Source organism: Silene latifolia, chromosome 5, assembly GCF_048544455.1.
Source record: "Silene latifolia isolate original U9 population chromosome 5, ASM4854445v1, whole genome shotgun sequence".
NCBI classification, from domain to species: Eukaryota; Viridiplantae; Streptophyta; class Magnoliopsida; order Caryophyllales; family Caryophyllaceae; genus Silene; species Silene latifolia.
This window is the reverse complement of record NC_133530.1, coordinates 66,647,471-66,667,436: the sequence shown is the minus strand read 5'-3', so window position 1 is coordinate 66,667,436 and position 19,966 is coordinate 66,647,471. Positions and strand designations below refer to the sequence as shown.

The 19,966-nt window shown below is 34.9% G+C and overlaps 1 protein-coding gene across 2 annotated transcripts; it reads left to right on the top strand.

Annotated features, from left to right (window-relative positions):
* Positions 1-5,374: 5,374 nt before the first annotated feature.
* On the top strand, positions 5,375-19,505 carry LOC141657486 (zeta-carotene desaturase, chloroplastic/chromoplastic). 2 transcript variants are annotated; one of them, XR_012548774.1, is made up of 15 exons: positions 5,375-5,759; positions 7,978-8,102; positions 8,741-8,875; positions 9,305-9,377; positions 9,575-9,648; positions 10,433-10,537; positions 10,757-11,001; positions 11,084-11,171; positions 14,073-14,115; positions 14,189-14,345; positions 14,909-15,037; positions 15,127-15,199; positions 16,064-16,228; positions 16,500-16,723; positions 19,435-19,505. XR_012548774.1 is itself a non-coding variant. In XM_074464737.1 (14 exons), the coding sequence occupies exons 1-14, from the start codon at positions 5,624-5,626 to the stop codon at positions 16,659-16,661; spliced, it is 1,710 nt and encodes a 569-aa protein (XP_074320838.1). In that variant the 5' UTR covers positions 5,375-5,623; the 3' UTR covers positions 16,662-16,819. The 2 variants fall into 2 exon arrangements, 1 of the variants encoding a protein (XP_074320838.1); XM_074464737.1 differs by lacking the exon at positions 19,435-19,505 and having other exon boundaries at positions 16,500-16,819.
* The last annotated feature ends 461 nt before the right edge of the window (positions 19,506-19,966 follow it).

Genomic DNA, 19,966 nt, shown 5'->3' with positions numbered 1-19,966 from the left:
CATTAAGGGAGTAATTGTTACCCACCTCTCCCTCCAAGTAATAATTACCTCCATATAGAGGTGATAATTCCTCCCTCACCTCCTCTTTCCACCCTCCACAACCCCCACAAAGCACCAATCTCCTCTCATTTCTTCTTATTTTAGCTCTCATTACTTCCTTAATAATTACTCCCATTCCAAGCAAGCCCTTAGGGGTAACTATTACCTCCTTAAATAGTACGTATTTTTCGTACCCTATCTTCATCTCCTTCTCCTATTCGTCGCTACTACCATTCGTTTCCTTTGTTAATCTCTGCATTACCTGAGCCAGCAATTAACCTCAATCCAAGCAAGCTCTGATACTAATAGGAAACTATATGACTACTAAATGAACTAGGAAACTTGAAGACTTATTAATACGGTGATTCGTGAATAATGTTCCATGTTTGAGACCAGTACACTGATCTAATATGATGATTCCACAAAATAAATAGTTGCTTCCATCTCATCTATATTGTTACTATGACAGAAGATACTTATTATGAATAGAGCTACATACACACACACACTACTACTCTAAAAACGGATACGCCAAATCTGCGTCAACTGCCTTATTTCTGTGTTCAAGAAATGCAACTCGCTAACACCTTTTTGTGATAATACAGGCCAGCTGGCCACCAGGCAAAAATTTCTGAAATCCAGTCACGCATCTTAATTCTTAAAGGTTTATTGGGAGGACAACAAACCAACACAATCGCTGCACTCCGCAAGAACAAGGTTTGATATACTCTAACCACCCATCAATTACAGATCAAATACTTCAGTTTAAACCATCAAATATACTATATTCAAATATTCAGGTTTGCTTTGCGAACTACTTATTTACGAAGCATAAATTTGTTGCATCGATATTCAAATTGCTTTCCTCTGAATTCTTCATTTTATAAGATAAATTTGAGCCTTTGGAACTTTTTATTGTAGAAAAGAGAGGGAGGACTAGGGGTTGAGAATATGTAAAATCAAAATTTATATAGCTTTTATAAGAGGCAATTAAGTTCACATCTTTTATAGAAGTTACCTTTGCTTTCACTCCTATGAAATAGCCTCCAGCTTATTCAGCAAAAAAAGAAAGACATTATTGTGCCAAACTGTGGGTAAGCTCCCTCGCATATACCTATCTATCAACCGGACTCAAATCAATATAGTAATCGTGGATCTTGTTGTATTGGGATGGGGCGGGGAACTCGGTGGAATACATTAAGTTGAAGAAAAGCTGAAAGTTAAGGGTCTTAACGTGATAGGTCATGTTGACTTATGAGAAAACACTCCTGAACACTCCTGGCGGGGGGGGGGGGGGGGGGGTGCTACTCTAATCTTAGGTGATGAGCTTAATTTTAAAGGTTTGTTTGGGTTGTTCTTTATGATAGCAAACCAAATATTTTTCAAGGAATCGTAGTGAATCTTTGCTCTCAAGGTTTGAGTTGGAGAACAAGATTCATAAGTTTTTGTTAGCATGGTAGTTAAATATTTTTCTTTAATCTGAAGTCAATAATAACCTGTTGAACAATCCTTTTTAACTTTATAAAAATGCACCACATCGCTTATGTGTTTAGGTTTCAATTTTCAATTTTTTCTAATTGCTTGGGTATAATATTGATCCAAATATAATTTCTAGACCAAAACGAGGTTTTCATCGCCCTTCTTTCTCTTATTTGGTTTGTCATACCTTTATGAAATGTGGATATTGCAGGCAACAATGCTCCAAAAAGAGTTGATAGGAAGTGTAATTTTCAAAGGAAAAGGAGAGAAGAATGATATGAAATAGCTAAAGGTGTCAAGCTCAACTGCCTGATTACAAAAAAAAAAGTTTAATGTACCAGGTATAGCTCTCTGCTTTAGAAGGTTGTTATTTTGTATAGCCTATCTTAACTCAACACCTCACTTTAAAAATAGTTGTGTCGGTCCTGTTGGACACTATTGCTTTCAACATTTGCAGCTGATATCCTGCCATCCTGGGAATGTAGCTAGTTCAGGGGGATTGATTTTGATGGCTTGGAATGATCATATTGTAGCTGCCCAAGTATTTTCTGTTGTCACTTTTAATCTTGTATGGTTGAATGATGTGAATGTTGATCATTCCCACAGGTTCGTAAGGTATTTCCCTACCCCATGAATGTCAGTGTGATTCAGTTCGCCGCTGGATCGGTCCATCTACTCTAAATAATTTGTGGGTGTGTTTTCTTGCATAAGGATGGATTTAATTTATTTGCTTATTAACTTTAATCTTTAATAGTGATTGTAGTCTGTAGATTTTGCTTTTGAACCAAATTCAGTGACGGTAAGTGCTCTGCACAACACTATTCATTTGACATTAGGTTACTAGTTACTAATTGATGTAGTTGTATCTTAGTTGTTGATTTATAAGTTTGTGACAGCAGGTTATGTTCATTTAACAATTGTTGAACGGATTTATCGTCGCCATTCAAATTGGTGAACTTTGTGTTGTTTCTCGCCTAATTTAATACCATTGTGCTGATAAATCAATTGGCAAAAGAAGGAAACTTAGCTGTAGCTTGCAAATTTGTTAGACTGTGATTAGTAGGCATTTTTGATCTATTGAGTATGCAGAACATAATGAACATGAATTTTTATTATGTGGCTGATAGATCAACAATTTGTAATTAGTTTGGTTACACAAGGGTTGTTGAATCTTGACAGGTATCAAAAAGGAGAAAGAGTAGGCTTGAGAGTTGATGCAGCAAATGTAACCTTTGTACTATCCTATAAGGGTCTATCCTGGATAACCAGCACTATCTTGGATTTCTAAAAGCTAAGAAAAGAGGGAAAATTAAAACCGACTACTGATCCACCAAAAGCAAAGAAAAGAGGGGAATCAGAACTCGCCATATAAGATGATGAAAACGCAGCAAGAGTGGTAGAGAGAAATGCAATCCGAAACTTACTTCAGTGGTGAACATTATTCAGCATAGAAATTCGCGGGACTACTGAATTCAGGTTATCCAAGGTCCATAAAAATATAAGGTATATGACCCTTTTTTTCGTGCAGCGTCTCTAAAGGAGTAAAAAAACTCACTATTATTCAGCTTTGAAATAGTGAAATAAAGTAATTTGGTTCACTATTATTCACCTATGAAACATAGTGAAATAATAAATGTATGTCGGTGATACTAGACTGATTCAGTGAAAACGATTAAGAATAAGGTCGAAATTTACATTGCTGATAACTTACGTAGCCTACCTTTTAAAATGGGCATGATGAAAATGTGAGAGTAGTTATCTTTACCTTCTTTATTAGTTTGACAAATCTCAGACATACCTCTGAAAGATATATAGGTCAGACATTCATCTTTATTTTTTTACTTTTTACTAATGTAAAACTTACTGTGTCTATCTTTGATTTAAGATAGATACCTTGTAGATTGGTAATTTACGGAAATTTTGAATCCGCTTGTTTCTTCAGTTCTCGTGATTTTATGAAATGTTGGATAATTTGTGGGTATTATTCTCGTATAAGGATTTAATTTGTTTGTTGATTAACTTTAAATCTTTAATTGTGATCGTATGTTTTGCTTCCGAGTTCCAAACAAAGTTCAGTTACGGTAAGTGCTCTATACACACAACACTTTTCATTCGGCTTTTACTAATTGATGATGTAGTTTTAGCTTTAGTTGTTGAGACCAGTTTGTGTCATTTAACAATTGTTCAACCACTTTATTGTCACTGTCATATTTGTGAACTTGGTGTTTTTGCCTAATTCAATACCATTGTGCGGATGAAAATTACCCAAAGTTGTTAAGTCATCATTTTTTTGTTCTTAAAATGATATATATTCACTTGAGAGAGAGTAGGTCTAGGATGGGTGCACCTCTTGCCAAGGCATCTTGTTGCATTCTATTTCTTTTTCTGTTTTTTTCTACAAAAAAAAAAACAGAGAAGTTCTTAGAACATTTCTAGGAATTACTTCGATTGATTCATATAAAAAAAACCAAGTTGATTGAGAGAAAATATATCATTTTCTGGACTCATATAGTCTGTATATCGAGTGATTTCCATGCTCATGTTTTCTTGTTGATCTCAACTTTTTTTAAATTATTATAATAATGTAATTGATTATTGAGGATTAATTCAGGCTGTGAGGAATTTTTTCGAGGGGTACCTGCTATCGAAACTCTCCCAGAAACAGATGCAAAAGTGCCACCGGAATTTCATAACTTGCTGCAGCAAGGGAAACTCCAATATGCTCCTCTGCACAAATTCATTCACCAAACGACGACACTTATTCAAGATCAAAGATGGAGCAGACTCAAACAGACAAACAGGACAGATGCCCTGATCACTGAACCACTAAACTCGAATACACCAAAACTAATTCAAGTAAAAATCGAAAGAGTCAGAAAATACCTGCTCTAGATACATCAACTTCACCCAAAACCAAAACAGCCCGGTAATTAGAACAACATACCCACGACAACCCCAATGGGCATCATCTCTATGTAAGTCACATGTATGTTATGAACTACACTAATCTTAGTTCTCTTTTGGGTTGTAGTAACTAAACAATACTTTTGCGTACTACCCACTTCAGGCACGTTGTATCATGTAGACAAACGTTAAGTGTTTTGGGAACACCCATGCTTACTAAGCTATGTGTTCCACTCAAAAGTAGTATATCCTTGCTTTTGATCCCGTGTCTGTCTAAATAATTTGAATGTTTTGCTTTTCCCTATGAATCATCGTGACTACTTATGTGTTACATTCCTAACACTACAATGTAAAATGTGTATGCATTTTTATTATGCATTTAAGCAATGTCGTTTTACCTTGTACTTCTAGACAGTTGTTTACTTTTAATTACAAGTATTCTATTACTTCAAACATCTTTATTTTCAAGTAGCATGTGCCTAGGTCGGGCCATACATTAATTGTTTACGATCAATACATGCTCAATCTCGACTCGATTCTGCCTAGCATTTTCACCAAATTGGGGCACCGCGCCCGATAGGGCGCGTGCAACAACTAGTGTTGAAAAGTATATCAAGATGGGTCTTGATTTGTAGATAATGAAAAAATATGAATTAATAAGTATTAATTTTATTTTATTTTTGACATGTTTATAACATACGAGTAGTCATTTATGCATTAAAAATCTATAAAATAAAGTAAAAGCTAGAAGCACCAAATTGATTTTTGGGCTTAAAAGAAGTTGTTTTAACTTCTTCAAAATTGATTATTTAACCTAACTTGTGTTTATTTAGTGAAAAACACTTTTAAAAACCGAGTCAAAGAGCACCTAAATAATGTTTATAAATAGCTTATCAATAGAGTTATATTTTAACTCAATGGAAATAAAACTCTTGAATCCATCATTGAGGCCATCTCATGTATTCCCAAACCTCCATTTCCGTCATTTCCTCGGCTGGAGTAGTGACACTTCCCGCAGATTAGATAACCACCCATTTATAGTATATTACTCGTACTATTATTTTAATTTAAAAAAGCGAGCTGCCAAACACTCAGCTCTACCTTCCTTCATGCTAAACTTTGCAGTATAGATAGAGATAGCTTCTCTTCTCTTCTGTTCTCTTCTCACACTTACACATACACACATACATTAAGTTCTGGTATGGCGTCGTCGATATGTTTACCGGCGAACTCCGTCGTTATTTCTCACCGTAATTCCACCTCTTTTACTAATTCTCGTCGCCGTTGCCGAGTACGGTCTTCACTGGACTCTGATGTTTCCGATATGAGCACTAATGGTCTGTTTCCCAATTACTACTCTATTTCTTTTGACTTTTTACTCGTTATTCTCATTTATGTTTATTTGTGAGCTCTCATTTCATCGGAATTCTCGCAATTTAGGGTTGTTCTTAGGTTAACTAATTGTTATGTGGTGATATTATTACGGACTTGTATCTAAGGTTTCTAGAGTTATGGCTTATTTCTTGCAAAAATTGGGTGAGAATTTCGACTTTTTGTTTATGTTTCGAAATTTGATATCAACAGTATGACATTGTTTCGTAGCTTAATGATAACAATCTATACAAAATTTAGGATTTTTGGATCAAGAGAGCACCTTATCAATAACAGGTTAGGCAAAATTTATGACTTTTAGAGCAAGAGCAGGCAAGCCAACCACTTAGCCAAACTTTGAGCAAGAGCTTCTAATTGCCTAGTCGAAATAATCACAGACAAGGAAACTATGTGAGCATCGCACCAGAGGGTGATCTAAGTGGTCAAAATAATTGCATAGACAAAGTAACTATGTGAGCATCGCTCCACATGGTTATCTAAGTGGTCAAGTCAAAATAATCGCATAGACAAAGTAACTATGTGAGCATCGCGCCACATGGTTATGGAAGCGGTCAAATGTACACACTCTTAACCAACCGACTTATGTAGGAGGTTGACTGATTCAAAATATTAGGATTAGGATGCAACTGTAGGTGTATACAAGCCATTCTTTTTGACAAAAGTTGGGAACTAAGAAGAAAACTATATCAAACAAAGAAAGATAAGAGGATGAAGACACTAATAGCATAAGCCCAAACACGTGTACAACACAAACAAATTCTCCATCAACCTCGCCACAAAAACACAATATACCACAATGAACAACATTTCTTCTCCAAACACTTCTAATTCTTCATTACACTAAAATTGGGCAAAATAAAGGTGGTAGAGGTGATTACCTTTTTTAGCTTGGCATGAAGTTCCTTCGCTCCGCTGATGCTAAGGCTGGACAGCTAGAGATACCTACAAACATAAATGCAAAATATGGAAAACAGAGAACCAAAAGGGAATGAAATTGAGATCTAACTAAACTAGCTACTTTTGGATTTACGGGTTGGGTTTTGGATTGTAAACCCCAAGGTGGATCCACCTAAGGATATGCAGCGAGAATAACATCAACCTGGAAGTCTAATCATCACCAAGGAGCACAATAGAGTTAGCATTTCAAGTTAAATACGGAGTAACATACTTGAAGTAACACACCATAACTACTAGCACTAAACACACAAATCAGCAACAAGATCATAATATAATATAATATGCAACGAAGCCATGCAGAATTCGTGTTCCGAGGTTCTGTTCCTATAACATAAACAACAGGAAAGAAGTATCAAAGCCCCAAAATATGCAAAAAGCAAGGTGGAAATGATAAATATGCAATTATGAACAATACGCAGGAATTACAGCCACTTTGGTAACAATGTAGGGTCAAGAAGAGGTTTAAAATGAGATTAGGTAGACAACAACTATTACAACAACAATAGCCTAGTGCCTCAAGGACTCCTGCAAATGGTGGTGTATGAGGGTTGGATGTTCGTGAACTTACCTCTTTGTTACCTACACACAAAGGTTATTTTCAGATGATCCAAAGTGAAAATTGTGTCGAGAAATGCATGACTGCTACTTCACATTAAAAAGAAGTATAGGCAAATTAATGAGTCATTTTGCTTTATTCCATCATATTCCTATATTCAAGTGATATCTATCATATCATATTATCAGCTCCCAGAAGCATCGTCAACAGGGGGATTTATTCAGATGCACGGTGGCATTTGATTTTGCCAAGTCTAAGCATATTGTCATTTGAAAATATTAGTTGTTCCGTCTAGTCAAACACGAATGGAAATACATCATGGAGATTGTCTTAGGGTTTGGTTTATGATTAGGTTGAAATATGAAAATATACATGTTCAAGCGACAATTGCCGGCACTTGTAATATTGTAGAAATGAGTTGATTGTGAGCTGCTAGGTTGACATGTTGCAGTTCTCCATTATTTATACTGTTTGCGGGTGTTTTAGGTTCTTAAGCTGTCCATCAAATACTATAATTTTGTCTCCCCTTTAGATCAATGCTGTGACATCATTTTCTCAAGTCTCATCAATCTTATTATTATTTACTAATTACTATGAGAAATTTGTTTTGAGTAGCTTGGTGAAAATAATTGGTTGATTACTATTTGCAGCTCCGAAAGGTTTATTTCCCCCGGAACCTAAGCAATACAGTGGCCCAAAGCTAAAAGTAGCAATAATCGGCGCTGGACTTGCAGGGATGTCCACAGCTGTTGAGCTTTTAGATCAAGGACATGAGGTAATTTTATTTATTTTATTATTGAATGATGAAGAGTAGGACTGACGTTGGCACCTTTTTGTTTGCTTTTGGAGGAGGGTGGAAGGGTGATTGGTATGGGTCAGTTTTCGATTTCAAGCGTTTTTCTTTTCTTTTTTTTTTTCTTTTTCTTTTTCTTTTTTTTTTTTTTTTTTTATGCGAATATGATGCCATATCGATGTCCTGGAGGCCTGTGAACTGGCCAACTGAGATGTGCCTCCCCTGATATTGTACAGCTTGTGTAGAAAAAGAAAAATTGTTGTCATTTTGTTTCTCCTTCTCAGTTATAATTTTAGGATCTTGACTGGTGATTGATCTCTCAATTGACATTTATTGTCAAGAATATGCAAGGAAGCAGGATTCATCCTAAATTGCTTTAATCATTTACTTATTCAAATTTGTGCAGAGTTTGTGCCCTGTAAATTCATTAGGGAGGCTCAATGTTTTACCACATATCATGTGTCCGTTTTACATGTTTGAGCTTTCAGTATTAAGAAATGTTATCAACTGATCATAAAAAACTGGCCATCCTTTAGATATAATTATTTTGGAATTGTGTAAGCTTTTGGACAGAATTCCAATTTTAAATATTATGAACATTCGCTTTTTGCTTCCTTCAGGTGGATATATATGAATCAAGGCCTTTTATTGGTGGAAAGGTCGGTTCCTTCATCGACAGACGTGGTAACCACATTGAAATGGGACTTCATGTCTTTTTTGGCTGCTACAATAATCTATTCAGACTCATGAAAAAGGTAACATGTCTTATTCTAGTCTTAAACGAGCTGTTTATATGTGGATCTTGTCTCTCAGATAGTAAATTTGTTATGAGTCTCTTAGCTTTTCGTATCTGCTGTTTTAGCTTCTTTTGTCTCATATAGAAGCCGAATGCCATTCCCCTTTCTCTTTTACCTTAAGCTATAGTTCGTAGACTCTTCTGAAAGTATTGTATGCCCATGTTACTATATTAATGCACCTGTGATGACTGAAGGCAATTTGAAATTTAACAACAAAATGTAATTTCACACTGTTACCTTTTTAACTTATTGAGTACTTGTGCAACCTCTGAATGTTGTTTTTAGTTTGTTTTTTTAGGTTGGTGCCGACCAAAATCTACTTGTTTCCTTTTTAACTTATTGAGTACTTGTGCAACCTCTGAATGTGTTTTTAGTTTGTTTTTTTAGGTTGGTGCCGACCAAAATCTACTTGTAAAGGATCATACTCATACTTTTGTAAACAAAGGAGGTGAAATTGGTGGTATGTGTCATTAACACTTTGTTTTGTATCTCTTTCTTTGTGTTTCAGACTTTCAGGTAGTCTTTACACCTTAGTATGCTTAACTTGTCATTTCCAGGTGCAACTAAGCTGTCGCTTTAGGTATTACACTAGAATGAAATGAATAAGATTATTTATTGACTCTGAGCATCATTCCTTAATTTGACAATCTTTTACAGAACTTGACTTTCGGTTCCCGGTTGGAGCGCCAATACATGGGATCCGTGCATTTTTGGCGACTAATCAGCTCAAGGTATCAGCACACACTAATCATAAGTGCATCTCGTTTCAACATCTTCAGAAGTCCTTTCCTATGAGACGTTCAACTTTTTCAAACTTGTACTCTTATATGCTTGACCTAGACAGTAGAGCCAATTAGCCAAAGATATATTTTTCGTTTTGCTTGTTGAATGTATATGTATCAAATCAAAATGGTTCATAAAACCTTCTATGCTACAGTTTGATGAAACAGTTGATGGTTGCCCCTTATTTGGTTGTGATTTATGAGCCACTTGAGAACATCTTTCTTATTATTGCAGAGGAAAGGCTATGTACACTAAATCCCCCTTATTCGCTTTTAAGTAAGAGTCTCTTTATAAGAATTGAGAAAAAGATAATGATAATAGAGATACATGAATGTTGGCAGTTTCGTAAGGCATAGTTGCTAAACTAGTTATGCTGTACGTTTCTACTTTCTAATTGTGCATATTGTAAAATGTGCCTTTTAAATTCTAATGGATTTTGATTACAAAAATGAAATGGGAAGGTTAAAGGTGATGGCTATACGAAATTTCAAAATCAGAACTATGTATGTTGACCCATGATTCTATGCTAATGATGTGTTTTACATCTAAACTTTTTTTAGACCTTTCTGTTTATTTACTGATCTTTGTACTGCCATTAAAAATGCCATAAATTGTCAATAATCCAATAGTAACTATCTTGCCACTAAATTCTGGACACTGGGATCCGTCAGTAGGATTTGGAGCTTATTCCTTCTTATTACAACTCAATCAGGCATGTTAAATCAATTGCAGACTTATGATAAAGCAAGGAATGCTCTAGCTCTTGCTTTGAGTCCAGTTGTACGTGCTCTTGTTGATCCAGATGGAGCTATGCAAGATATACGAAATTTAGATAGTGTAAGCACATTGTCGTATCTACTGCACCATTTTCTTTTCTCTTAATATCTCAGTTAATTCAGTTTATATATCTTTTTTTGTGTTGCATGTTTCTTCTCTTTTCTATGATAATTGATAACTCCATGGTCAATCCCTGTCCGCTGATCTCTTATGTGACTACTTCCTTGACCAGCTTTATTAAAATTCTGGAGATTATGAAATTTCATTTGCAATATACAGATAAGCTTCTCAGATTGGTTTATGTCAAAAGGTGGTACGCGTGCTAGCATCCAGAGAATGTGGGATCCTGTTGCTTATGCCCTTGGGTTTATTGATTGTGACAATATTAGTGCACGTTGTATGCTCACCATATTCTCATTGTTTGCAACGAAGACAGAGGCTTCATTGCTTCGAATGCTCAAGGGCTCTCCTGATATGTATTTGAGTGGACCTATCAGAAAGTACATTGAAAAGAAAGGGGGAAGGTGGTTATCAATCGAATAACTTTTCTACTCTCTACTTTTAGCATATATTTTTGGAATGTTACTCATCCTTTTACCATTTCAGGTTTCATTTAAGGTGGGGTTGCAGAAAAATTCTTTATGATCAATCTTCAAATGGAGACACATATGTAACAGGATTAGCCCTCTCTAAGGTTAGTCTAATTGCCCTAAGCTAATTAAACTACGTTGGCAGAATTTCAAATTGGTATACTCATTTACAGATATATCTGTATTCTGTTTGTGTGCCCTAAATTCAGCTATCTCACTGATGACCGATGATGGTATTACATGTGTCATGATCATCAAATTATTTGTGCAGTTTCTAATTTGATTTTGATATTCTTAGTAAATTTGTGGAACGGAAGATATATACTATACTGGCAAAATATGATGGTTAAATTGTGATCACCACTCAGGAACTTGTTTCTTGACATATGCTGGACCCTTTGGAGAGTAGGGTCTATAACACTGTTTGTGACATTTACTGAAGATGTTATTGAAGGTACAATAGAAAGCTGTGTAGTCGGACCTTAAGGTTATGTACTACCGCAAATATAGAGGTTAGAATAAAAATTTAGGGTTTTTTTGGTAAAAAAACTACCTACTCCGTAATATTTATCTCATTTCCAGAACACTACCAAACATTTTTTTTATTTGCTTTTACTATCTGACACATTTTTTTGTTGAACACTACCAAAAACACTATTTCGGCAAAAACGTCAGTATTTCAACATTGACTTACTTACTTTTGTTTTGTAAAGAATTACCCAACGTTTGTATTTTTTGTCTTAAACTACCAAACTTTCTAATTTCCCCAAAACTACCTAATAATTTTTCCCTAATTTTATTTTCCTCCAAATTTAGTTATCCTTTCATTTATTCCCTAAAAATATTATGTTATATTATTCAATTTCTTTATTTTTATTCTCTAAAAGTTCTTATTAAACATCTATTTCCTTTTTTATCCACCAAAATAAGTTTAAATTATCAATTGTCTATTTGTCTCTTATATAACCCCCAATTAAAAAATCCTATTGTTACCTTAGCTCATTGATTCTTTAAAGAGAAAAACAAAGTGATTATTACAAAAGTTGAGCAAAAATTTAAAGAAATGTAACATAGAACAAAGAGGTGACATGTAGTTGAAAAATGAATAAAAAAGACCACTCAAATTATATATCACTAAAATAAGCACATAATTTGGAAAATAAGTTAAAATAATAGTAGAAAATGAAACAGTAATTGAAATTTGAGAAATAGAACGAAATATTGGTATGAAGATGAGAATACAAAATTTAGTGTAAAAATGAAATGAATTATAACCAAAAAAGTGATAATATGTAATTCAGAAAGAAAAGGGGAATTACTAGTTAATTAGTAGAATAATGAAGAGCGTATTTTTTGGGAAAATGAGTTTAAAGAAATGAATTTAGGGAAAACAAAGGTCAATAAGTGAAATTAAGAAAAGAAAGTTAAGGGAAAATGAGATAAATAAGAGGGGGAAAGAAGCTATGTTACTCCGACTCTTCTGATTCCCTCGCGTACCCGTGTATGACACTCAACACTCGGACAAGGGACAAGCGTATGACACTTCGACACCTCATTTTTTAGCCAAAATATGCATATTTTTCAAAAAATTGTCAGATACTTTTAAACAACAACAACAAAGACTTAATCCCAAAATGATTTGGGGCCGGCTCATATGAATCATCCTTTAGAACTGTCCATGGGTGATCGCACACCTCAAAATGCGGAAATATAGAAAAGGAAAAGTGAAAAACAAAAGGGGAGTGAAACATAATACAAAAGTCAAGGTAAACTTCTAGGTTTTAAAATCGAAGTCCGAATTTTTTTTATAAAAACTTAGAATTTATATCGAGAATAAAGATTAAAATGATTTTGAAAAACGAAGTAAAACTTAAGGGTCCAGAATTCACTACATCCGGGTCTAAGAAGTGCAGCGCGTTGCTTCTAAGGAGACGCCCCAACGATGTTCAAATTCCGATTCATGTCCATAAAATGTGACTTAAGTTTTATGCTGGTAGATACTTCTAAACGAGTATAGGAAAGAAGAAAAATATAAAGTGGGAGATCAAACTCAAGTATAAAGAAATAGAGGAAAGAAAAAAAAAATATTAGGGAAATGATGTAAATTAAATTTTAAAAAAATGAAAAAAAAAAAAAGTTAGGATTTGGTAATTTTCGGCAAAATGTCATCAAAAATAATTATTTTGGCGAGTAACGCCGGAAGTTGTCTAAGTTGGCCGGAAATCAGCAATTGGTAGTGGTTTAGCAAATTATGTGTAAGTTAAGGTAGTAAAACCCAAAAAAAAAATATTACTCCCTCCGTTTTAAGAGGTTGTTTACACTTTTATTATTTTCTGAGTATTTTAATCAAATGTCAGGTAATGTTTTACATAAATACAAAATTTAGTGGAACATATGGGTGGCTTCTGTTGTAGGAGGATGTGACAACTAGACGTAGTAATCGTTCGCTTATTGGAGATCGTATCAGAGCTTGCTAGCAAGTGGTCCAATCGTTCAAGTGTATACAGATAATGAGGATTATATGCTGAAAGGTTAAAAAAACTATATGTGATATCTAGAGTTCTAAGCTCTTGCTGTTCATAAATCTTATTGTTGATCTTAGCAACTTGATTTTATTGGCATGAGATAACTAGAATGGTTAACGGAATCAAGTTTAGTTGCTCTTAATATGGCACACAAAAATAAGCGGCAACGTTAATTTCGGAAGCTTACGCGTGAAAATGTCATAAGACATTGTGCTTCTTTATCTGGTTTGATTCCCCCAGTTTTTAAGACAGCTAATTTAGAATATTTTAGGTGGACTTATAATGTGATCTTGAATCAAATATTTTTACAGTGGTAAAGGGAACGTTCTACAACTTCACTGTACTTTCTTCATCTTTATGATCTGCTAACTTGAAAGATTTTACACGAATGCAGCTCATTGAAAAATTAACTCTAATGTATGTGTTTATCAAATAGTGTTAGTTGGGGCGTTTGGATTGTTAACTTGTTTCTAATCTCAGGCAACAAACAAAAAAACTGTGAGGGCTGATGCTTATGTTGCAGGTATACTCTAGAGCTCTCCTCCTACTGTTCTCTCCCTCTGTGTAATTTGGTCTGACCTGCTATGTTATGACAGCTTGCGATGTTCCGGGTATCAAAAGATTGTTGCCAGGGGAGTGGAAGAACTCAGATTTTTTTAACAATATCTATGAGCTTGTTGGGGTACCTGTAGTTACTGTGCAACTCAGATACAATGGATGGGTTACAGAATTGCAGGATATAGAACAATCTAGGTAAGTGTCTGTTCAAGATTAAGTTGCAAAAAGGAAAGTGGTATGGTGATTATTTGCAGAAAAAGTTAATAATAAAAAAATGCCAGCATATAATAATCAGTAGGTCTCATGAGAGACCGTCTCCCACTAATTTAGTGGGAGACATAATAGAGAAAAAAAAAATCCGTGGGTCCCTCACCCTATCATGTGAGAGGTCTCTCAATAACGCTATTGAGAGACCGTCTCTCTGAAGTTTTTGTCATAATAATAAAAGCTTAATTATATTATTTCGACCTTTGGTCTTTGGATGCACTTTGACTTCGTACTATACTAGGTCTGAGCTTCTCGATTACTCCTTTCGGTCATTTGAATCACTTCATTTTTTTTCTTTTTGGGACAATAAAATTACTTCAAGTCATTTACTACATTCCCACTTCGGGTAAGCAAGAAGTCTCAAAATGCTGATGTTAATTTGGGTCCCAAACGCCCTTCACACTTAAATATAGTCAAACTTGAGTGAATGGAGGAAATATGATACAGAAATTATCATGTACCATTGTGTACCTTTTCTGTTGTAATGTCAGGCAACTTAAGCAAGCAATTGGATTAGACAACCTCTTGTATACCCCAGATGCAGATTTCTCGTGCTTTGCTGACCTTGCTTTGACGTCACCAGAAGACTACTATATTCGAGGGCAAGGCTCCCTTCTCCAGTAAGGAACAAGTACCTTTTATTTGCTGAATCTGTTCCTTCAACTCTGTCCTCTGTACTTGTCCTCTCTAATTTATATTTTTGGAGCAGATGTGTTCTTACACCAGGAGATCCTTACATGCCACTATTAAATGAAGAAATTATTAAGAAAGTTTCTGAGCAGGTTAGTGAACCAAAAAAACGACTAAAGTCCTTTTATAATAATTTGTATATATTTTTTGCGACTGCTGTGGAAAATAAATATTAACATTTGGACATTTGGTGGCTAAAAAAAGTGTCAACATTTTATTGGCCTTGCACATAGAAGATGTCTGATTCTCTGATATCCACATGCTGTTTTGCGATATCTGCTCTTTTAGGGAATAGATTTGCTGAATTGCTGACTTGCTGACTTTAAAGATATAACTCAGGAAGTAATGATTTCATGCTTTTTCTTTTGTTCCTTAAGAGTTCGGATTAATTTATAGACAAAATTACCTTTTAGATGAAAGTGAAAAGATATGCTGTTTAAAAGATTGTCTCATGCCAATTATGATACCAGTGCATTTTATTCAAATTAAATGACATTGAAGAGGTCTTAGCCTTGATTAAGACGGAGATATTGTGGACAATAGGTTGCACGTTTTGTCCTCTCCTACCTCTACACTCCGGAACACTCGTAAGGATAGCCGGAATCCGCGACTAGCCTTCCCGCTCCGTGCGATTTATTGTATTGATCTTGTGGCTCATCTCGTACCCAAAAAAAACTAACTCCGATATTCATTTCATTTATCCAATTTTTGGTAGTTTGAATTAGTGAACATGGGCCAGTTTGACGATAAGGACATCATTGGGATGGTCTGGCATGAGAATACGTGATCATTGATCCATCTATTATTTGCTGGCTCTTAGAGCTATATTTATCTTGCTAGTTCTCAATGGCTGCGCCAGTTAAGCTTAGCAAGGGCAGCTTATTTTGAATGGCCCCTTGTTACCTTCTGAACGTCAATACTGCCTTACAATGGAAAAACTTGCTGATGATTACCAGGTTTTGACTCTATTCCCGTCTGCCCGAGGGTTGGACGTCACGTGGTCGTCTGTTGTCAAAATTGGACAGTCCTTATACCGTGAGGCTCCTGGAAAAGATCCCTTCAGGCCTGATCAAAAGACCCCTGTTCAAAACTTTTTCCTAGCCGGATCATACACAAAGCAGGTATTCCCTCTGTCCTTGAATAAATTTGACAGTTTCCATTATATGGTCTTTACGCATAAGTTCCCACTTGGAATCTCTCCTTTTTTTTGTTTGTGTTATGGTTTGTGACCCCACATTTTTCATGAACATGCATTTCTATTTCAGACCGTATTGCTTGTGACCTCTCAACTATGTTTGCCTCCATATCTGATTGATAAGCAGTGTTTGTTTGGGGACACCACCTATATGAAACTAGAGTGATTTGTTAACCTTGGAATTGAACATTTCACAGGACTACATAGACAGTATGGAGGGCGCCACGCTATCTGGCAGGCAAGCCTCTGCATATATATGTGATGCCGGTGAACAATTGATCGCTTTAAGAGAGCAGCTCCCAGCAATTGAATCTCTGGAATCACCATTAACTTCCTCCTCTCAGTTAACTTTTGTATGATTTCTGCACATCCATATACAATTATGTAACGAGTCGGATGTAATTATAAACAACTAGATTTTGTGCCCGTGCGTTGCACGGATTTCAAATTTGTCTTTTCTCTAATTTTTCTGGACTTTTAATATCATTTTAAATGATACGTAATATTTGTGTTTCAATTACTCAAATAAGGTACTTTGTACCGTTTTTCCAAATTTTCGAAATTAAATTTTAAACTAAATAACTATGTCAAACAATAACACATGGGAGTTGCATGATATCTCATATATCGTAAAACTAAGACTCATGCTTATTTACTTGCACATAGTCTTCAAATATATTTTGTAACAAATAACAGCCATACACCTAGAAGAACGGTTTATTGTGTATAACTTGGACTCTGTTGGTCTGCCACTTAGAATTTTTTTTTTGTTTTTTTGCTATCAAATCAATTTTTAATTTCTACTTTTCTATGCCAGATAATAAAAGAGATGATAAAAGAGCCCGTAGTTACTATGTAAGACGGTCCCATAATGAAAAAACATAACCTATTTATTAGTAATAAATGAACAATTTAATAGTTTACACTTACTTTGTTTACCATGCACTTATAAATTAAGAAATTTAATGAGATTTAGAGAAAAAGAAATAACATATTATTCACCATTTTTTTTCACTGATTAAATTAAAAATTAATTTGGTATCTTATTTCTATTTATACTTCCCAAACTACCCTCGTCGTTTTAACACTTTTTTAACACAAAGAAAGTCGTATCAACCTCATACTTGATACTACTACACTGACTTTCCTCCTCCTGTACACCCCCATTTAACCAAAAAGCTAGAGAGAGGAAGCAAAGAATCATGAATGTATGCGTTAATGGCGGAAATCAAATTCAAAAATAAATTAAACCCAATTTCAGATGAATGGCAAGAGTGTTAATTCGAACCATCTCATGCCGAAGATACCCTTCTTTTTCACAATATTATTTCCCTCATTATTTTATTCATGATAATAATAATAATAATAATTCAATTGTTCATCAGATTTCAAACTATTTAGATCATAAAACCCTAAAAAGATCCCAAATTTATCAAATTCATGCACAATTAGTAACTTCTGGTAGAATACAAAACCCTTTTTTATGCAGTAAATTGCTAAAATTATCATCTTTTGAAGATTTGCGTTACATTTTGTGGGTTTTTTATTTAATTAAAAACCCAAATATTGTTTGTGTTAATACTGTGATTAAGGTGTGTTCTTTCAGTTGTTTGCCATCAAAAGGTGTGCATTTTTACTTTGAAGTGTTAAAAAATGGTGGGATTTTTCCTAATTCTTATACTTTTCCTCCATTAATTAGTTGTTGTTTTAAGTCGAGTGATGTTAATTTGGGTGAAATGTGTCATGGGCAAGTGATTAAGTATGGATTTAATGGTGTTTTACAAATTGAAAATTCATTGATTCATATGTATGCTTCTTGTGGTGTGATTGAGATTGCATTGAAAGTGTTTGATGGAATGCTTGAGAGAGATTCCGTGTCGTGGAATTCGATGATTGATGGCGTTGTGAAAATGGGTGATTTGAAGAGTGCACATAAGTTGTTTGATGTAATGCCTGAGAGAAATGTGGTGTCTTGGAATGTTTTGATGAGTGGTTATGTGCAGGGTAAGAATCCGGGTCTGGTTTTGAAGCTTTTTAGGGAGATGGTGACGAAAGAGGTATTAGCGTACGATGCGACTGTGGTTAATGTTGTTACGGCTTGTGGAAGGTCTGCTAGACTCAAAGAGGGAGCTTCTGTAAGAAGAGGCTGGATTTGGTTGAAATTTTCTTATTTGGCTATTCAATTCATGCAGTCGTGTTTGATAGTAATTGGCCGCATGCAAATTCATATTGATATACGAAAGATACTATTTTTGTTGATAGTTTCGCTATTTCTGGTACAACTACATGTTTCGGTAGCCTGTATTTATAAAACGGCCTTACTTTCAAAACTTGAGTGTGTAAGAGAGTGTTGAGTTGCAGATGAGCATTGACGTCCAGCAAATCACCTCCAGAGTAACTCTGCATTGAACCATCATTAAGAAGCAAGTGTCAAAACATGTGCACTTCCTATTTCTTTTTCGTTCTCAGGTGCCAGAAAGCCTATCCCTAACGTATCAAGATTGTTAACAAAAGAGCACGATAAATGTGCCTCCTGTAATCCTCCCGCCCCACTGTATATACACTGGCAAAGACCAAAGACTAAATAGAGCATTAAAGGAATGGTTATTTCATATTTTCATAGTAGGTCGGTAGAGTAATTACCAGATGCACGTCAATCATTGGAACCTCAGCACTCCTACGATTGATGATGTAGAGCCACGAAAGTTGAAATTTCTCCCTCCCAACTTGAAAGGTTCTGCAGACCAAAGAGTAAATAAACAGAGAAAAGTATACATTAATGCTTATAGTAGGAGTAAAAAGCAAAGAACGTACATAGATACCAAAGTATTATAAACAGTAATCATAAAAGAAGAAATCATCAAGTGCAAAAGTGGTAACCCTAAGCTATCTGGTGTATATATATAGTAATTAGTGTTTTAGTTCTTAACAAATTCAAATGAAAAATAGATCTTTTGTCAGTTGTGATTAATTATAATATAATTATTATATCTTCTACATTATCTGTTTGGCCAAATTTATATCTTTTCGTACATATTAATATTTAAACTATATAGGTGTTTTACAAAAGGTGGAGACTCTAGAATTGCCTGAAAAAAGCCTTTTATATATATATATATATTGATTGATTAGAGCTAAATACAAGCTGCTGACTCCAGTGAAAATGTAAATTGGAAACATCAATATATACAAACATTTGATTATGCTCTGTTCTTATCAGATGTCTGAATGTCTACTTAATTCCATTACTACATTACACCTCTCTCTTAAGAGGGAGGGTATCCGTGTTAAGAATTGCTATATTATAGTAGAGAATTGCTTTTTACCTTCTCCTATAATAACCGGTTTAAATATAATCTAAATGGTCTCATTCAGTTGTCATTCGATCCCACGAGATATACATTAACTTGATCATTCAAACCGCAAATTATAGTAACTTTCATTAGTTAGTTTAAGGCTAGGTTAGTAATTTAGCATTTGTAGTTAAATTGTTAACTAGATGAGGCTCGATCCCTCAACTAGACCTGGCAAATCGGGTCAATGGGTCGGGCTAATTCGGGTCGGGTCATTTCAGGTTTCTAAAATATTCAGGTTAGTTCGGGTCGGGTCGGGTCATTTCGGGTTTACGGGTTTGTTTCGGATTTGTTGGTCGGGTTGTTTCGGG